We start from the raw sequence: 16,445 nt of genomic DNA on the forward strand, positions 1-16,445 counted from the left end.
TATAAACACATTAAGGAACAAAGTAAATGTTGAAACAAGGCGCCTCAGTCTGACGTGGTTTGGTAGGAAATTTTATGACGTGAACATTTTAAAATTTTTATTTTTTTATTTACATTACTCGTGTTTTCGTTAGGGTTTTATTTGAAAGACAATTTCGAGGGCATCTTGTAGTTGCTGTTTGCGTTTCATTCAATTTTTTAGGCTGTACAGGATTTCCTGGTTGTTGCCTACGGAAGCACCGTAAGTCTTAGTAAAGATGCGCAGTATATTAAATGTTTATTTTACAGTTGAGCAATAATTAGTTTTTTGTCCTGAGGTAATATATTTAAACATTTATTCCCTTCTGATATTTTGTCTAAAATTTGTAGTATGGGTTAAATACACTTTTTATGAGTAGGGCCATATTTACTTATTTGTTGATGAGGAATAAGCAGTGACAGGCTCACAAATAGCACTTTCTATCAGTGAAGTAAATAGAAATGGAATATAAATATAAATAGAAAACTAGCGGATAGGATAGAAAACAGGCTACGCACCTTCGGTGCTTGACCCTTAATAAATAACTAGAAAGTAAATATCCATCTTTTTTTTATTATTATTTCTATTAATATCTACTCAGTGGGTTGATCTGTTGTTTAAATTGGTGTTAATCATTCCGCAGACGAAACCTGGAAAATACACCTTTGCTAAAAAAATAAATAGATAAAAAATAAGATAAAAAATAACTTTACAAAGACCAAAAACATGAGTTGTGAAAATTAAGACATTAAAGAGACTGCAAGTCTATCCTTCACAGCCTCAATTTTATTCCTGTCAAAAAATGTCTATATGGCACAACTCTGAATATGATGCATATATTTGCGTGAAGTCATAAATTACAACATTTATTCGTTTCTGACCTTTTCTTAGCTTCATAAACTTTTAGTACGGTTTGGAAATGCGCTCATAGCGGTTGAAATGTGAGTGCGCACTTTTAATGGTGTTTACGGTCAATATTTATAGTGACGTGTCACGTTCTAGCGTAACTTGATTATGGTTTACTTGAGCAGCTCATTGAATCAGAATGAACAAGTCACGGTGAAACCTCTGCTTGGAATAGTGGAACACTTTTGTTTGCCAAATAATCCCATCCATACGTTTAGGATTCTTTCATCCGGTGCAGTACACACATATTGATTGATTTGTGACAGAAATGACCTCGACAAAGAAACGCGTCAACAAGCGAACACTGCATGAAGACAGTCATGGGAATAATTCCGGTTCAAAACAAAGGAAAGTCAACTTGGATGATTCAAGACGTATAGCTGCTCTTATCCTCGCCCGAGGAGGAAGCAAAGGGATCCCTCTGAAGAATATCAAGATGCTGGCAGGTGTTCCTCTGATCGGATGGGTCATAAGAGCAGCAGTGGATTCTGAGGTCTTTGACAGGTGAGTGAAAGGGCGCGTGTGGTGACGTCACTCACTGATTGACAGTACTGCATAAAAAGGACACAGTGTATTGTTCTGTGAATGCACTTGCAGTGTTTGGGTGTCCACGGATCATGATGAGATCGAGAGAGTGGCTAAAGCTTGGGGTGCCCAAGTGCACAGGAGGAGTCCGGAGGTGTCCAAAGACTCCTCAAGCTCACTGGAGGCCATTCAGGAGTTTGCTAGACTGAACACAGGTGAGACAGGTTTGGAAAACAGGCTGAACGGCTTTTATTGCAGTCAAAGTCTATTGTGTGGATAAACTCTGTGTAAGGGGTGTAACTACAGCTTGTAAAAAAAGTGTGTCCACTCCTTCGCCAAGTATGCTTAACTTGTTGTTAAGTGTGAAACAAATATAGGGAAAAGGGAGAAACAATGTGTACTAAGCTAAATTTAGAAGCGGTTACACGTCTCTAATCGATCAAGAGCGTATCTGGTCAGTTCACCCACTCTGTCTTTTAATTCACATTGCCAATGAAAGCAGAATAACAGATCACTGAAGCTGACAATCTGCATACAATGATGTTGAAGAATTTTTTTCTTCATATTTATTTCTGTTCATTTGAACAGGGGTTTTTAAACTGGAGTCTGGAGATGGCCGCAAGGGGTGATAGGGGGTCTGCTGAAAATTTGAGAGAAAATTGAAAGATTTCGCAAAATGTATAACAGTTAAAAAAGCTGCTTTGGAATAATAATTACTGCAAAAAATGCTATACATATATTAACCTATAAATATATTAAAAATATTTAAAATTCACTAATATTTCTCTAATATTTTAATATTGGATAGAAAACAAACTAATATTTTGTAAAAACAAAATATATACATTTTATATATATATATATATATAATCCACCTGACATTTTAATGAACTTTTTTGGCTTCAGTACAATAAAAAATAAAAGCAAATTATTTAATTCATGAAAAAACAATAAAAACATTTCTAAGAGAGTATACATGGGTCGGTTTACATTAAAATGTATACTGTAGTTGCCTTTATATTTTAGGAAGGGGGTCCATCACAAGGGAAACAACATTTTTGGGGTCCTTGGCGTTAAAAAGTGAAAAAAAACCCTGCAATAGCATGTCACCTCTGTTTGCAAAATTCACAATGGAAATAATTACTGGTAGTTTTCCATTGACAATATGACTGACAAAATGGTGATACTTCCATTGTAATATTTATGTTGTACATTGAATCAAAGTTTAACACTTCAAGTTACACGTATGCATTTAGCAGACACTTGTACCCAAAGCGACAGCCAAACAAGAATAATGTGACTTCAAATGACTACAAAATGAGACTTCACCCAATAAAGGCAGTTTGGTTACCTTAACTCTGGTGTTTTCTCGCAGATGTAGGTGTCATCTGTAACATACAGGCAACTTCTCCTTGCCTGCACCCCTACCATCTCAAACAGTCCCTGGAGCTAATGACCAAACAAGGGTTTGAATCTGTCTTCTCTGTGGTCCGGAGACACCACTTTCGATGGCAAGAGGTCAAGAAAGGTGGTTTGATCAGGTCTAATTTGTAAAGATTCATATTTAGACTTCAATAGATAGCAACATGGTACAATGTAAAGAGTTGTATGCATCCAGAACTAAGACTTGTCCGAGTTTAAACTTGTGAGTGACTAGTTTGCAGTCTTGATCAAAGTATATTTTTGCCCTTTAGGTTTAATTCATGGCATGTTGGAGTATCCAACCCTCTATTTATCAGTACACTCTCTCCTTCCAGGGGATATTAGCACTCAACCTCTGAACTTGGACCCAGCTCACAGACCGCGCCGTCAGGACTGGGCCGGAGAGCTGTGTGAAAACGGCTCCTTTTACTTTGCAACCAAAGACCTCATAAATAGAGGGCTTCTTCAGGTAGAGTTTTTGGTAAAATGTTTGCACTAAAGACATTAAATCTTTCAAAAGTACACAAAATGACTAATTTAGCTGCTCATTTACATGCATCTAATATGCTGCCAAAAAGCTTGAAATAAACTTTTATAGACTATGTGAGTGCGATTTTGTTTTGTTCCATTTTTCAGGGTGGAAAGATGGCATACTTTGAGATGTTGCCCGAGTACAGTGTGGATATTGATGTTGACATAGACTGGCCTGTAGCTGAACAGAGAGTGCTGAGGTAAAGAAACTCTCACAAAAAAACATAATTTAAAATAGCAAACGCAATCAATTCACTCAGACTTTGCATCAGTGTTCATGTAACTACATGAGTAAGTACTACAGAGTAATACTACTTCAACAGCATCTATTTAATTTTGTGCAGCTGCTGGTTACACATTACCGCTATTGCACTAAATTACATTAACATGTGTAACTTCATGCAAATTTCATCAAATAGTTGAAACTTGTCAAATACAAACACATTATGTGTGTATATAATACAGGTTTGGTTACTTCGGTAAGGACAAGCCAGAGGTTGTGAAGCTCCTGCTTTGTAACATGTCTGGATGTCTGACAGACGGTCAGATCTACTTGTCAGTGAGTGAAGAGGAGATGGTTTCCATCAACAGCAGAGACCAGTCCGGCATCAAAATGCTCATGAGAGAGGGAGTGAAGGTGATTCGACTTTATCTATACATATAAACAACTGCTGTTTAGCGACCTTGTGTTACCATCCCCTTTGACTATAACAACTCTCCCACCCCCAACCTGAACTACCCCCACAAAACAATAGACCACTCCTTTGGAACCACCCCCCAATATCCCATCATGCAACTGGGATACCTCTTTTTCTTGTCTTTTAATTAAGCAAAACTTTATTAAAATGCACAAGTAATGCACTAGCAATTCACATTTGAATACAGGTATTTGTAAGAGTTTAGTGTTGTGCATTTTGGTGATACTTAGTGAGTTGGTCTGAACCACCATTCATGCTCACAGGAGCTCAAGCACACTAGTAGTCAGACCTCTCCTTTGATTGGTTTATCTTTGCACAGTGGCAGTATCGTAGCCTATGAGGTTTATCTGAGGCGTGATTATTGCTAATTGAAAACTTTACCCAATACCCCGCTGTGACGACTTGAAATATAGTCGGCACTGGCAATTTTTGGTGGTCTCTATGGAGACTGATTTTTCTGGTTGAAAACAGAACATGAAGTCAAGCTTGTGTTGTACTTCTGATCTTGCTAATTAATTGATCCCGTTTCTCTTTATGATTATGAAGAAATAGATGAGTAATGATAGAAAATGTTAAGTCCAGTATAAAAAATGTATATGTTCAATTAGTGGATTTCTTAAGTAGTTTGCTCTAAAGCTGTTGAAACACTTGTATTTTATTAGGATCTGTACCATTAACGCATGCATATGTCTTGCTGTAGTGATAAGTGGTCTTTCTCTTGCTCCCAATAGGTTATTTTGATGTCCTCCAAAGAAAACTCCATACCGAAGACCTTAGCTGACAAACTGTCTAAGAGAATGGGCTGTCCAGTCCTGCATGGAGTGGATGACAAACTAAAGGAGGTGAAGAAACTGATAAAGAAGAAAAAACTAGAGTGGAAAGAGGTGGCTTACTTAGGTGAGTGGGTATACTATATGTGTGTATATGAATAAAAAAGTGTTAATGATTAATTTCATGTGGTCAAACTGCTTGTACAACTGTTGTATAACTTAAAGAACATTTGAGCTTGTAGGCATGAAACAGTGCTATCATAATCCTTCGTTTGAATGGCGTGCAAACACAATCCTTTCTTTAATATTTACAAATCTTTCAAAAGACAAAGCTTCTTCCAAAGGGGGTCCTGCCTGTTTTATTGTTGTTGTCTCTTCTCTCTGTGTACCAGGGAACGATGAGCCAGATGTGGAGTGCCTGAATCTTGCAGGGCTAAGCGCAGTACCTCTGAATGCCCCAGTGGTGGCGCTCAATGCTGCAAAATACTCCTGCAATAAAGCAGCAGGTCACGGGGCCCTGAGAGAGTTTGCTGAACACATCCTGCTGCTGAAAAAGAAGGCCAAGTCTCAGATGGAGCAAGACAGAATTGGAAGATGAAGTATCAGTGTATTTAAAGAATTACCTATGTGCTTGAACTTTAACAATACTGTGGTGATGTTGATGATGATGTTGATGATTATGATGATGATTATGACGATGATTATGATGATGATGGATTTCTTTTGGTGTTTCTTTTAACAGGAATGCATGTGTGTGTATGTGTTTATGTATGTGTGTGTGGGGGGAGGGGAAATTTAATAACCCATTTAGAATAATTTTTTTTTAAAACATTGCATTGTGTTACATCTGTGCTCCTTGATTTGTCGTTGCCTTAAACGTTGGCTGTGTCTCGTTTGGAAGGATGCATCCTCCGAAGGTCACATTTGTCGGCTGCATACGTCATCGCGGCTGTCTCGTTTCAGAATAGCGAGTAGGACACTTCGAATGCAGCCTTCGAATGAGACCTTCTTTCAAGGGAATTCGGAGGATGCATGAGGTGTATCTTTCTTGGGTACTCACAACCCACAATTCTTTGCTTCAACGGAAATGTCTAAAAAAAAAAAAAAAAAAAAAATGACGCCAATTTGCCCGTAAATATTTTCAAACGCAAGAAATGTTAATTCCCAAGTTTAAGTACCTCTGTAGATGGGTGCAGAGTATATAATATGTATAATTATATTAATATATAATTAAAATAAAGTATTAGACTAAAAGTACACCTGTAACAAATATTTTCTTTTCTCTTTCCATCATTATAACTCTCCTAAAATGTACCTCATACATTCCTTTCTAAAGGGACTTTGTTCCCTTCTCACTCGAAGCGCTCGCGCTTGTTAAAGAGTGGCGTGCTGTCATAGCAACCATGATACGTTCCGTTTCCGTTTGTCCTACGAAGGGCGTCTTGTTTAAACGAGGCCTGTTTAGAGGACAAAGGACGCGTCCTACCTAGCATGCAGCCTTCCAAACGAGATACAGCTTGAGACACAGGGATAGAGATTGAATAACCACAGTGGTTTGTATTGGAAGTTCTCATAAAACAATAGTTTTTTTTTTTTTTTTTTGTAGTTCTCCAAAATATACACTAGATGGCAACCTTGTAAAATCACATAACGGTCCTCAGTTAAGCGCTCCATTTGTTTATTTTTAAATTATAATTACAATAAGCTACTAATATTATACAATATCAACAAAGAATAAGTATCTTATTAGTTAGAGTCTTACATCTGTTAGCAGAGAACGGTTGCATAAATCTGACTTTATTTTGTGTATTAAAATGCTTTCCCAAAGACTTACTTTAAAATCTAAAATGTTCAGTTTCTTTGGATCAATAATGAACAATAATTCATTGATTTTATAACCATAATCAGATCCACATATAGCGAGAATAGCACATTTGTAAGATTAAGGCAGGAAAATTCAAATCAACCCATCTTCAGAATGTGATTAACCTTACTGCCAGCCTTGGCAACCTTCATGATATTCAGTAGATAATCACTATGGTAACCCAGTTTTGCATACTAAAACTGTTTGATGCTCCAGAACTGTAGTTGTGTCTTAGACTATCTCTTTACCCTCATGAATTTCTTTGTTGTTTGGTTGGAATAGACTACCTTTTTAGTTTTGTCTGTATGATGCCTGAACTATGATCACCAGGGTAAAGCACAGAGGCCATAATGAGGGTGAGATTTCCACTCACCAGCTGCAATTAAGACTCAATAAGTCTGTTAATTTATGATTCCTCTTAATCTATGCACCATAAGAGAGAGGGCAAACCCAATTAACTCTCTCTTGTCATCTCCGGGCACATTATTATTGTACAGTTTCTGGTGTTTTGTGTGCACAGTGCCGAATCACAGTTTCACCCAAAGTCAACATATCTCAGCTTATTTAACCAAGGATATGTATTGTTTAACTGGATAATTCCTAACTTGAGGTCTGTGATAAAACAGCATTTAGATCTAATTTGAAACCAAGAGAACTGTCTGTCTGTTTATTTATTTATTTATTTATTTATTTTTATGGAGAGGCTAGATTTACTCAAATTAAAATGGGGAACTGGTAGGAAGAAAAGTGTTAAAGGGGTCAAAGGTCTGTTTTGATAGGGTTGCAGGGAAAAAACAATGATAAACTCAAATAATAAAATGCAACTAACCATATAATCATGCATAATTAGGGTAGCAAAGTAAATCTCTCATATCTTTTGTGTTGATGTTGAAGCTGGTAAATCACACTTCTGCTTTTAATTCATTTACAAATTGTCAGTTTAAATTTTTTTCAGCCTATGTTAATAATTGTGCATTTAATTGGGCCAATGTAGCTCAGAGACCTTATTCACACTAGTGCCTTCTTTGATTTTTAATGGGAATGACAATGAGGCTGTGAGGGATAGACTTACAATCTCTTCAATTGTCTGTACTGCAATTTAAAATGTTTTTGGATTGTTCAAAAACAAGAGCATTCAGTACATAAAGAACTCCAGACAACATGAGTTGTGGAAAATCAGATGTGATCTAGGAGCTTTATACAGCTTTATACCGTTCGTGCCATTGAGAGACGGTAAGTCTATCCCTCACAACCTCGTTGCCATTCCCATTAAAATGAAAGATGCCACTAGTGTGAATAAGGTCTATTGTAATGTTAAAACATTTCATTTTTGTTTCCTGCGCTACACAATTCTGGTATTGTCTTGGGTTGCCAGTTGACATCAAATGTAAAATCTGTCCCGAAGCCTAAATAAATCAAATAAATAGTCTAAATAATCATCCAATGACATTTTCGCTAAAACTTAACCAAGGGACTGTTAGATTAAAAGTTAGCATGTGAATTTTGGTTGAGTCAGGCAGAAAGTTGCAAGATCAATATATACAGAGGTGCCCCTTTCTGTCTCCCCCAAACTCCTGCTTGTCCACTGGAGCCAATTAAAATGGGTCAATAGAAACTGATGAAACTTGTCGTGAAGGGGCACAGGTGTGTGGCAGCAGCAGTCACCTCTGTCAGTTGTTGCTGGTACTCTCATCTCATTATAAAAAAATTAATACCTCACTCTGTCTCTGAGCACAGTCATTGGCCCGTATGCATTGGAGCCTCAGGTGGGTTTGGAGGTTGATTGACATTGTGCTTTTAAGCCCTGTGGATTTGTTAAATTTAGAATGGGAAGAGATGGCATTTTTGCATGGAATGGATCGAAGTATCTTGCTGTTGTAATTTAAGCATTTTACATTAAGGCAAATATAGTTCTGCTATGGGGTGGGGGGTAACTTTTGTGATAAGAGTCATCTTACAAAAGAGTACTGTGGTGGTGCCATGGCACAGTGATGTTTTCAGATGTTAATATCATGGTTCTTTGAGATATACCACAGTCCTTAGGTGCCATGGTACTCCCAGGTAAGAAAAAATTCCATGTTACTACCATGGTAAATGTACAAAAAAAAAAAAAAACTAAAAAATCATGCAGTACTATGGTACTTTTTTGGTGCTTTAGTTAGTGTCAAGACAATGAAAAAGACAGAAAATGGAGAGGAATTTAAAGGAGTTCAAAATGCTCTAAATTTCTATTAATTGTCAGAATCAGGGTCAAATCCGTACCCGTATAACTTTAGTAGCATTAAGCCCAGTAAATGGCAGGTCTATTTATCAGTCAAACTGTAAATGCATTGGTTCTGTATTAATGTAATTCTAATAATCAAGCAATAAAGATTAGGCCTATGGCATTATTTTAAGTAGTTCTATTTTTCATTAGATTACTTATGAATGTTTTTATATTGCTTTTTTAATATTTAATTGCTGCTGTTATTGAAAAACTTAAAGCACTGTTTACTCTGTTCTTTAATTGTTTTTACACTGCTTTATTACTGGCTCTTGAATAATTACTTTTAAAAACTTGAAGCAAAGTTTAGGAGAAACACTTGAAGGCTACATTGTTTTAATTTAATTTGTTAATATTTACATCAATATTAAACTATTTTAAATAAAGAAGCCAATAAATACATTTAAATAAATGTAAATAAATGGATTAATTGATTGCTTTTCAAATTAAAAGAAATTAAGATCATCATAAGGTAAGACTTGGATTTATCTTTAGATGCATGTGTGTCGTATTTTAAGGCTGGTGCTGTTAAGATTTTTGTTGTTTTTCTCTCTACTATCGTTCTACCTGTGCTAGCATTTTAAATTTGTCATATGTCTTCAGTTTGTCCAGAACAAGTAGCCTATGTATTTGAATGAGTCATATGAAGCTGCTTTTCAATGGAGTATTTAGTGTGTAAATAGACACTTCATGTGATATTTGAGGATGGCTGCTGCAGCACATATTGATATTGTCAGGAATTAATTTAAATATTTGGGACTTGATTTGATGATGTCACATGATGAAGTAGGTTTGGATGAGGTCATTGGAACATGTCATACCTTGGCTTTTGGTGAATTGACACCACTGGTCAGAATTACAGTTGTTTTAATCAAATAGATATGAACACAAAACTGCAGTTATGTTAATTTCCATACAATGAATTGCCAAACAAGGAATCAAAATACATAGTTGATGTTCATATACCCCAATATTCAGAATAGCGGTTGATCCTTTGATCAGTATTTCCAATGGCATTGGAAATAAAATTTTTACAATTGTTTCCCGTCAGTCTTTGATTGTGGGGGGTTCTTACATTCTTAGATATATTGCTCTTAGGAATAAAAACTAGTGTATAACATGCCTGGGACTGGAAAGAGAGTGAACTGACAGTGGTGAAGGGCTTGCAGTGAGTTGTCACTAAGCCTCCTGGACATCCATCAATCAGATGCAAGTCAGACTTAGACTCGGTTATGAGTGTGTCAGGTATATTAGTGGCACAGCAGAGATGCAAGTGTTTGTGATTCACATTTTAAATCTCCATTTAGAGTTCTATGCTCTGCTTACCCCTTGACCTTGTTTGTGACTGAATTTGAATTTTCAGCAAATGGTGCCGGATGATGTGTATATTTACCTACAATCAATTGAAACAAAAGGATACTTTTTGAGAAGTCACTTTCAGAAGCTTCAACTGCTGTGTCATGTGAGTAATTCTTTAAGAGTTGGAGTCAATTTTAATTCATATAAGTTTCCTAATCATTTACTGCACGAATTGTAGTAATTCTAAATTAGTCATTCTAAAACTGCCAGTATTATAATCTCAGTTAATGGCGACACACCTAAGATCACTTCCTGTTCCTGGCCTGCTGGCATTACACACGCTCCCATACATCAAATCCAGCCCAAGCGCTGGAGCTCAGTAAATCTGATGATGATGAATGTTCCATACGCAGTCTCCTTTAACTATAGCACAGCACACCATTGGTATTTTTAGGCAAGGGTGTCTTCCTATGAAGTGAGTGAACTTTAATTTGCTGAGATGACATGGCTGTTCATCAGGTTTTATTGAACAGTGACAGCGAGCAGATTGCTGTTGATGGCTCTGTGATGTCTGAGCAGCATTGTGTTGAAGCACACTGCATTGTAATATTTTATTCATTTAGATTGCACGGAGGCAACATTTTGACCAGTTCCTTTAAGTTTCATATTCCTTTAAGAACACATTTCTCATCATAACTAATAACATTAGCAATACAATTGAAGTTAAAAGATTATTTAAAAAATTTCTTAGTATTTGGTATATTCCCCTTTTGCTTTTATGACAGCTTGCACTTGAGCTAACATGGACTCCACAAGTACAAAACCTGATGACCCATGTTATCCATGACCCAATCATGATTTGAGAATGATCCAAAGTACTTCAATGGAAGCAAAGAGATCTGACCTTAACATGCTTAATGTTCAAAATTTGCTTGATTAGTGACCTAGTTATAGTCCAGTATCATAAAGAATTCCTATTAATTGTACATCATAACATTTTAGTTTTAACATTTTCAAAATCTTCTAACTTTGTGCTTCATTGATGAACCCGTAATTTTGTGTTTTTTTGGGGGGGGGTCTCAGATTTTCAAGGTGGTCTCGAGTTTGACCCCTCCTGTACTAAAAAAATAAACAATGCTGGACTTTGACTTGTAACTGTTTATCACTACACTATTAATCAATGTCACTTGCTTTGCATGAGGCTTAGGAACAGTGTCAACTGGACGAGAACAATGGCATATAAACTCTGAAAATGGACCTCACAGTAATTACCTAACAGCACTAGCAGGGAGCACATGGCCCAAAAACCATTTGGTAATTAAATAGTTATGCTTCAGTGGTCTGAACTCTTAACGACTTTGTATTTCTGCATGGCAGTTTGTCACATAAAAATATTCAAGTACATCTGATCATTTAAGCCGTTTTGTAAATAAGGTGTCAAGATAATCAAAAGACTTCTCAGTTTTAATCTTTAGCTATTTTATATAAACATTTACCATTTTTGTGTTTTTACTTCAAGACATAGTATTGTTTTAATATACATTTACATTTCACTCAGATTTTTTAGGTTGTTTCTGCACATCCTCTTCATTTTCAGTGTTTGAGTCATCCTTTGAATCAAGATTATATTTCACATACTCTCCACCACTAAGGGTATAATGTTGCACTTCTGGAAAAGGAGAGACCTAATGCATGTATCTAATCCACAACAGCTCACTCTCTGTCATAGAGACCTGCATAATTAGATTTTATTAGCTGTAACCAGAAGCTAAAAGGGCTATTTTGGCTATTAAGAGCTGGATGAGGAGCAACAACAACGAAAAAGGCCAATACGATCAAACAACAGATTATATTTCCAATTACTTTATTTGTCGCTTGTTTGCCATTTCCTAAATGAGAGAATATTGATGAGAATAAAACTCCATTACATTTCACTCTCACCAAATTAATGTCACTCTCATCAAAGTTACAGTTTCATTAATGGGTCTGTCCCCTTAGTTTCCCACATGCCCCAGGTAATACCCCAACAAATGAAATTATTTATTGCAAATTGCAGTAATTAAGAGTGAATTAAAGAATCAAAACAGTAGCTTGTTCTAGGCCATGTGTTTTGAAGTCACAACAGTGCTGCCCTCCACACCTTTCTGCACCTCGTTATTAGGTTGGCTTGACAGAGCCAACACATTATTATTCTACAAACTTTGTTTAGGGTTTTTTCCAAGATCCCTAAACAAAGGAAAAATTCTAATGCTACCTCCTCATAGAGCTTTCAAGCTACATTCACCAAACTTGGCAAAGACCTTCAGACTGTGACTACTTTATGTGCTTCATCTTTTCTATCCAATAAAAATTATGGTTTTTCTGTAACAGAAGTTAAAAATGGAAAAAATCCCAAAATCTCACACTGACAATCAAATGGGTCAAAAGACTGTCACAGAATTTTAAAGATTCCATCCATCCACCCATCCATCCATCCATAGGTTTATCAATCTGTCTATCTGACTGCATTTCTGTCTTTGGGCCTGCAAATCTTCAAACTTCAAGCTCGTAGAACTATTTAACCTTTCAGGTCAGGCTTTGTCAAGCCAATATCAAATTTTATTTCTCTAGTTGTGTTTGCACTTTTTAAGATGGAGGGCTTTTTTGTGAGACTTGGCTCTCTTCAGTGTGAAAATAGAATGTTCCTGTGGTTCTTGTTTCCCATTAGCAAAGTGCCCTGTTGACTCATAGTCTATATGTGACGTCCATGTTTTTGTCCACTTTCATTGCTTTGCCTTTTAAGCAACCCCTCGGGATTCTTCAGTGCTCTTTGCTGTGGTCTGATGCAAGAAAGCTACTATTTATGCATCTAGAGAGCATGAGTGACAAGCTCAGTAACGTTTGATCTCAGAAAAGATGTTCTTTCCCTGAAGAGAAAAAGAAGTGCCCCATCCAGCTAACACCACTGTACCAAGGTGAGCTTACCCTTCACTTGAGAAAACCCCATTGAATTATGCATGGGGCACAGAGGCACTGTGGTAAAGAGGCAAGGATGAGGACAACGAAGTTCACCAGCATAACTGAGTGAAGCTTTCAGGAGGAGAAAGTTGAAACCCACCAGGGTCCGAGAGAAGACAGAAAGGGTGAGGCTCAATATCAGAGCCACAGACGTAGCCAGATCTGTGATCATAGAACATGATCTGATTACTTTTTCCATTGAACCATAAGAGAGATGGCGAGAGGGAACAACTGAATGTCTAACTAGAGAGGTAGAGCAGTCTATCACAGTGTGCACTCAGTGTAAACGGTCAGTGTCACTCTCACCATGGAGTTCTGCTTTCCACTTCATTGGTTAATGGCACCCCTTAGAAGCCTGAAAACGTCTTTACAATTGCAGGTACAGATATCAGTAGGGACAGGACTAAGGATGGCACTTTCAGAAAACCTACCATGACAGAAAAGTGCAACTTTCTAAGATTTTAAGGAGTGTGAAATAAATGCTCCTGAAATTGGCAGGAAAAAGAAACTGTTACAGTTATAGTTTTGGAAGTGTTAATACAACAAAACTCAGGCAACAATCAGAGGTCACAATGTTGATTAGCCATGTAAAAAAAACAAGAGCAAGTGAATTCTGATATTTAATCAAAACCCTCTTTTGTGAAGACAAATTATAATACAACAGAGTGTCAAACTTTCTGTATATGCAGAGATACAGTCCATTTAAACAATTTTCATTTAAACCTGGAAGTAAACAAACCCTAAAGGTTTTAAGATTTTGAAAAATGTAAAATCAAGAGAAGTTATACCTTTAGGTGTACAACAGCTTGTCACTAGTGCAGTACCCTCAAAAGCACACCCACTGTACCTTTACATGTGGGAATGTATTTGTACCATTTCTGCCCACAAAAGGTATTTTAGTACCTTAAATGTCTTATCTGTCCCTAAATGGTACATATTAGTACCTTAAAATGCAAAGAAGGTACAGTGGGTGTACCTTTGAGGACACTGCCCTAGTGACAAGCTGTTGTACCAACATCATCTCATGAGAATATGTCACAATACTACAAGGTGGCGAATGCATACTAATTTGTATGACTTAATTCGTACGAAAACACTTAGCAGTATTTTCACTGCTAAGAATGTAGAGAACAGACTTGCATTCTTATAATGACCAGTCTTGCCAAGCTACCTTGGATGAATGAACTTGGAAGGACAGGAGGATGTAGAACGCACCTATTGCAAGCTTTAAGGTGTGCTGAAATCTTCCTGTTGTGCAACTGACTGTCCCAGTATTTGTCGCCAGTGAGAGAATTACTGGCCTTATCACACACCAGTGACAGCATTATTATCATCACACCAGTGAAGTTTTGCAGGACTAGTGACATGTTGAAAGAAATGCATGTGTTTATTACTTTATGAAATTAAGCCAAACAAAACAACAAATGATGACAGAGTATGACTCTCATGAGCTGTCAGTCTTTAGCGAGCTTACAGCGAGAAACTCTTGAGGGAAAACATAACTATAAATGTTCTTCGTCTACCACTGTAGTGGCGCAAAATCTTCTGGGACTTCATATGGGTTCTTGCACACCATCTGATGCATCCTCGATATTTGGCCTGATCAAGAACACATCCCGGTCATTTTATGCATTCTTGCTACTTGTGTTCTTGAGGATTGGAATTTAACTACAGTAGTGGATGATGACACTGAATGAGTCCATGAGAATGCAAGAACACATAAGAATGCACATTGAGAAACAGCCACAGTTTTGGATTAACACAAAACAAATGATACATCAGGAACAACAAAGACACAAGGGAAGTGTCTCTCATTGGTGGGTGTATAACTCGAATCACCTCCTCATACTATTGTGACAAATTCTCGAGAAATCCGGTTGGTTGTACCCCTCTTGGTACAATTTTTGCCATTTTTTTCTGACAGAAAATGACATAAATATTAAGTAAAATTTAAGATGTCTATGTCACTATTTAAATGCAAAATTTGTGATATAGACCATTAACTCATGACCATATTAATCAAGTTAGATTTCCATACCATACTGAGATAACACTGATCATCAGTTTTTTTTCACAAACCTGTGGAGTCTATGGCAGCTCAAGTGCATGCTGTCATTAATGCAAATGGAAAATACAGAATACTAAGAGATTCTGAAAATCATGTAAATTTTTCTTTCTTTTATTATACTGACTATATTCAGAGGACACAAGCCCTTCATTATGACTGTCATTCCTGCACAGTACAACACAACCTAAACAGGCCAAAATCCATTGCCTCCATCTAAACTTTCTCCAGTCATCAGCACCATAGCTCCTTCCTAACCCTTCCTATCTGTTTTTCTGTAAAGCACACTGCTGAACACCTCCATTACTATTTGCTAGTTCAGTCCATGTAACTGCCAGAGAAATTAGGAATGAACTTCTTTAACAAATCAGTTTTAGAAGTTAATGCAAGGACCAACTCTTAGGTCTTTCCCAGTACCTAAGTTCCGTTAAGTAACTCCACTCTCTTATTTACAGTTCATAAATTACTGAATCCTGAATCTTTCACACTAACATTCTAGTCTTTGTGAAGTCCACTGATAACAGACATATAACAGTACTTGTAGTGACTTGCATCTGATCCTTGTATGGAAAAGCACTTAAAAGGTTACATAGTATATTGCCCTACATATGTTCTGTTTTGCCCCGGCCCCCCTGTTCATCCTTTTCTTCTTCCATTATCTTTTATTTTCTCTCTCTCTTTCTCTCTCTCTCTCTCTTTCTCTCTCTTTCTCTATCTCGTAGATCTTTTAAAAGATGCATTAATTCCTTGCATAAGGACCTACAATGCTTTTATTGCAGTCTTTCAGATCCATCGATAACCTTGTTTTAATCCTAACTGCTAATTTACCATCACCATCACCTTCCTCTTTCTTTCTTCAGAGAGCAAAATATTCCCTTAGGATATTTCAAACAAAACAAGGAAGATGATTTAAAGAAATGCACTCAGTCATTTCTGCTCATTAAAAAAAGTTCTGCACAAAGAAACAAATAGTACTTTTGAAAAAAAGAAAATGGCAGCAGCTATTTGTATTAAGTGTAAATGGCAACAAAAAGCATCTTCTATGCACTAAGTGCAAACAGTGTTAGATACTATTTGCAATTGTAAT

At 36.8% G+C, this 16,445-nt stretch overlaps 1 protein-coding gene and 1 non-coding gene across 2 annotated transcripts; both read left to right on the plus strand.

The window, feature by feature from the left end:
- The first annotated feature begins 982 nt into the window (after positions 1 to 982).
- Positions 983 to 9,383, plus strand: LOC127436916 (N-acylneuraminate cytidylyltransferase A-like). The gene is made up of 8 exons (XM_051691436.1): positions 983 to 1,428; positions 1,522 to 1,664; positions 2,825 to 2,977; positions 3,207 to 3,340; positions 3,508 to 3,602; positions 3,868 to 4,039; positions 4,832 to 4,997; positions 5,263 to 9,383. The coding sequence occupies exons 1-8, from the start codon at positions 1,193 to 1,195 to the stop codon at positions 5,466 to 5,468; spliced, it is 1,305 nt and encodes a 434-aa protein (XP_051547396.1). The 5' UTR covers positions 983 to 1,192; the 3' UTR covers positions 5,469 to 9,383.
- On the plus strand, positions 4,408 to 4,548 carry LOC127437068 (U4 spliceosomal RNA). Its single transcript, XR_007896518.1, has one exon. It is a non-coding gene; the product is annotated as a U4 spliceosomal RNA (small nuclear RNA).
- Positions 9,384 to 16,445: the final 7,062 nt, after the last annotated feature.

The sequence above is a fragment of the Myxocyprinus asiaticus genome, chromosome 47 (genome assembly GCF_019703515.2).
Source record: "Myxocyprinus asiaticus isolate MX2 ecotype Aquarium Trade chromosome 47, UBuf_Myxa_2, whole genome shotgun sequence".
NCBI classification, from domain to species: Eukaryota; Metazoa; Chordata; class Actinopteri; order Cypriniformes; family Catostomidae; genus Myxocyprinus; species Myxocyprinus asiaticus.

What these genes read in the sequence shown, in the direction of transcription:
- LOC127436916 (XM_051691436.1), top strand. Translation starts at nt 1,193, where the DNA reads ATGACCTCGACAAAGAAACGCGTCAACAAGCGAACACTGCATGAAGAC. An exon ending in TAAATAGAGGGCTTCTTCAG is followed by an intron (nt 3,341 to 3,507) that starts GTAGAGTTTTTG and finishes TCCATTTTTCAG; the next exon opens with GGTGGAAAGATGGCATACTT. An exon ending in GAAAGAGGTGGCTTACTTAG is followed by an intron (nt 4,998 to 5,262) that starts GTGAGTGGGTAT and finishes TCTGTGTACCAG; the next exon opens with GGAACGATGAGCCAGATGTG.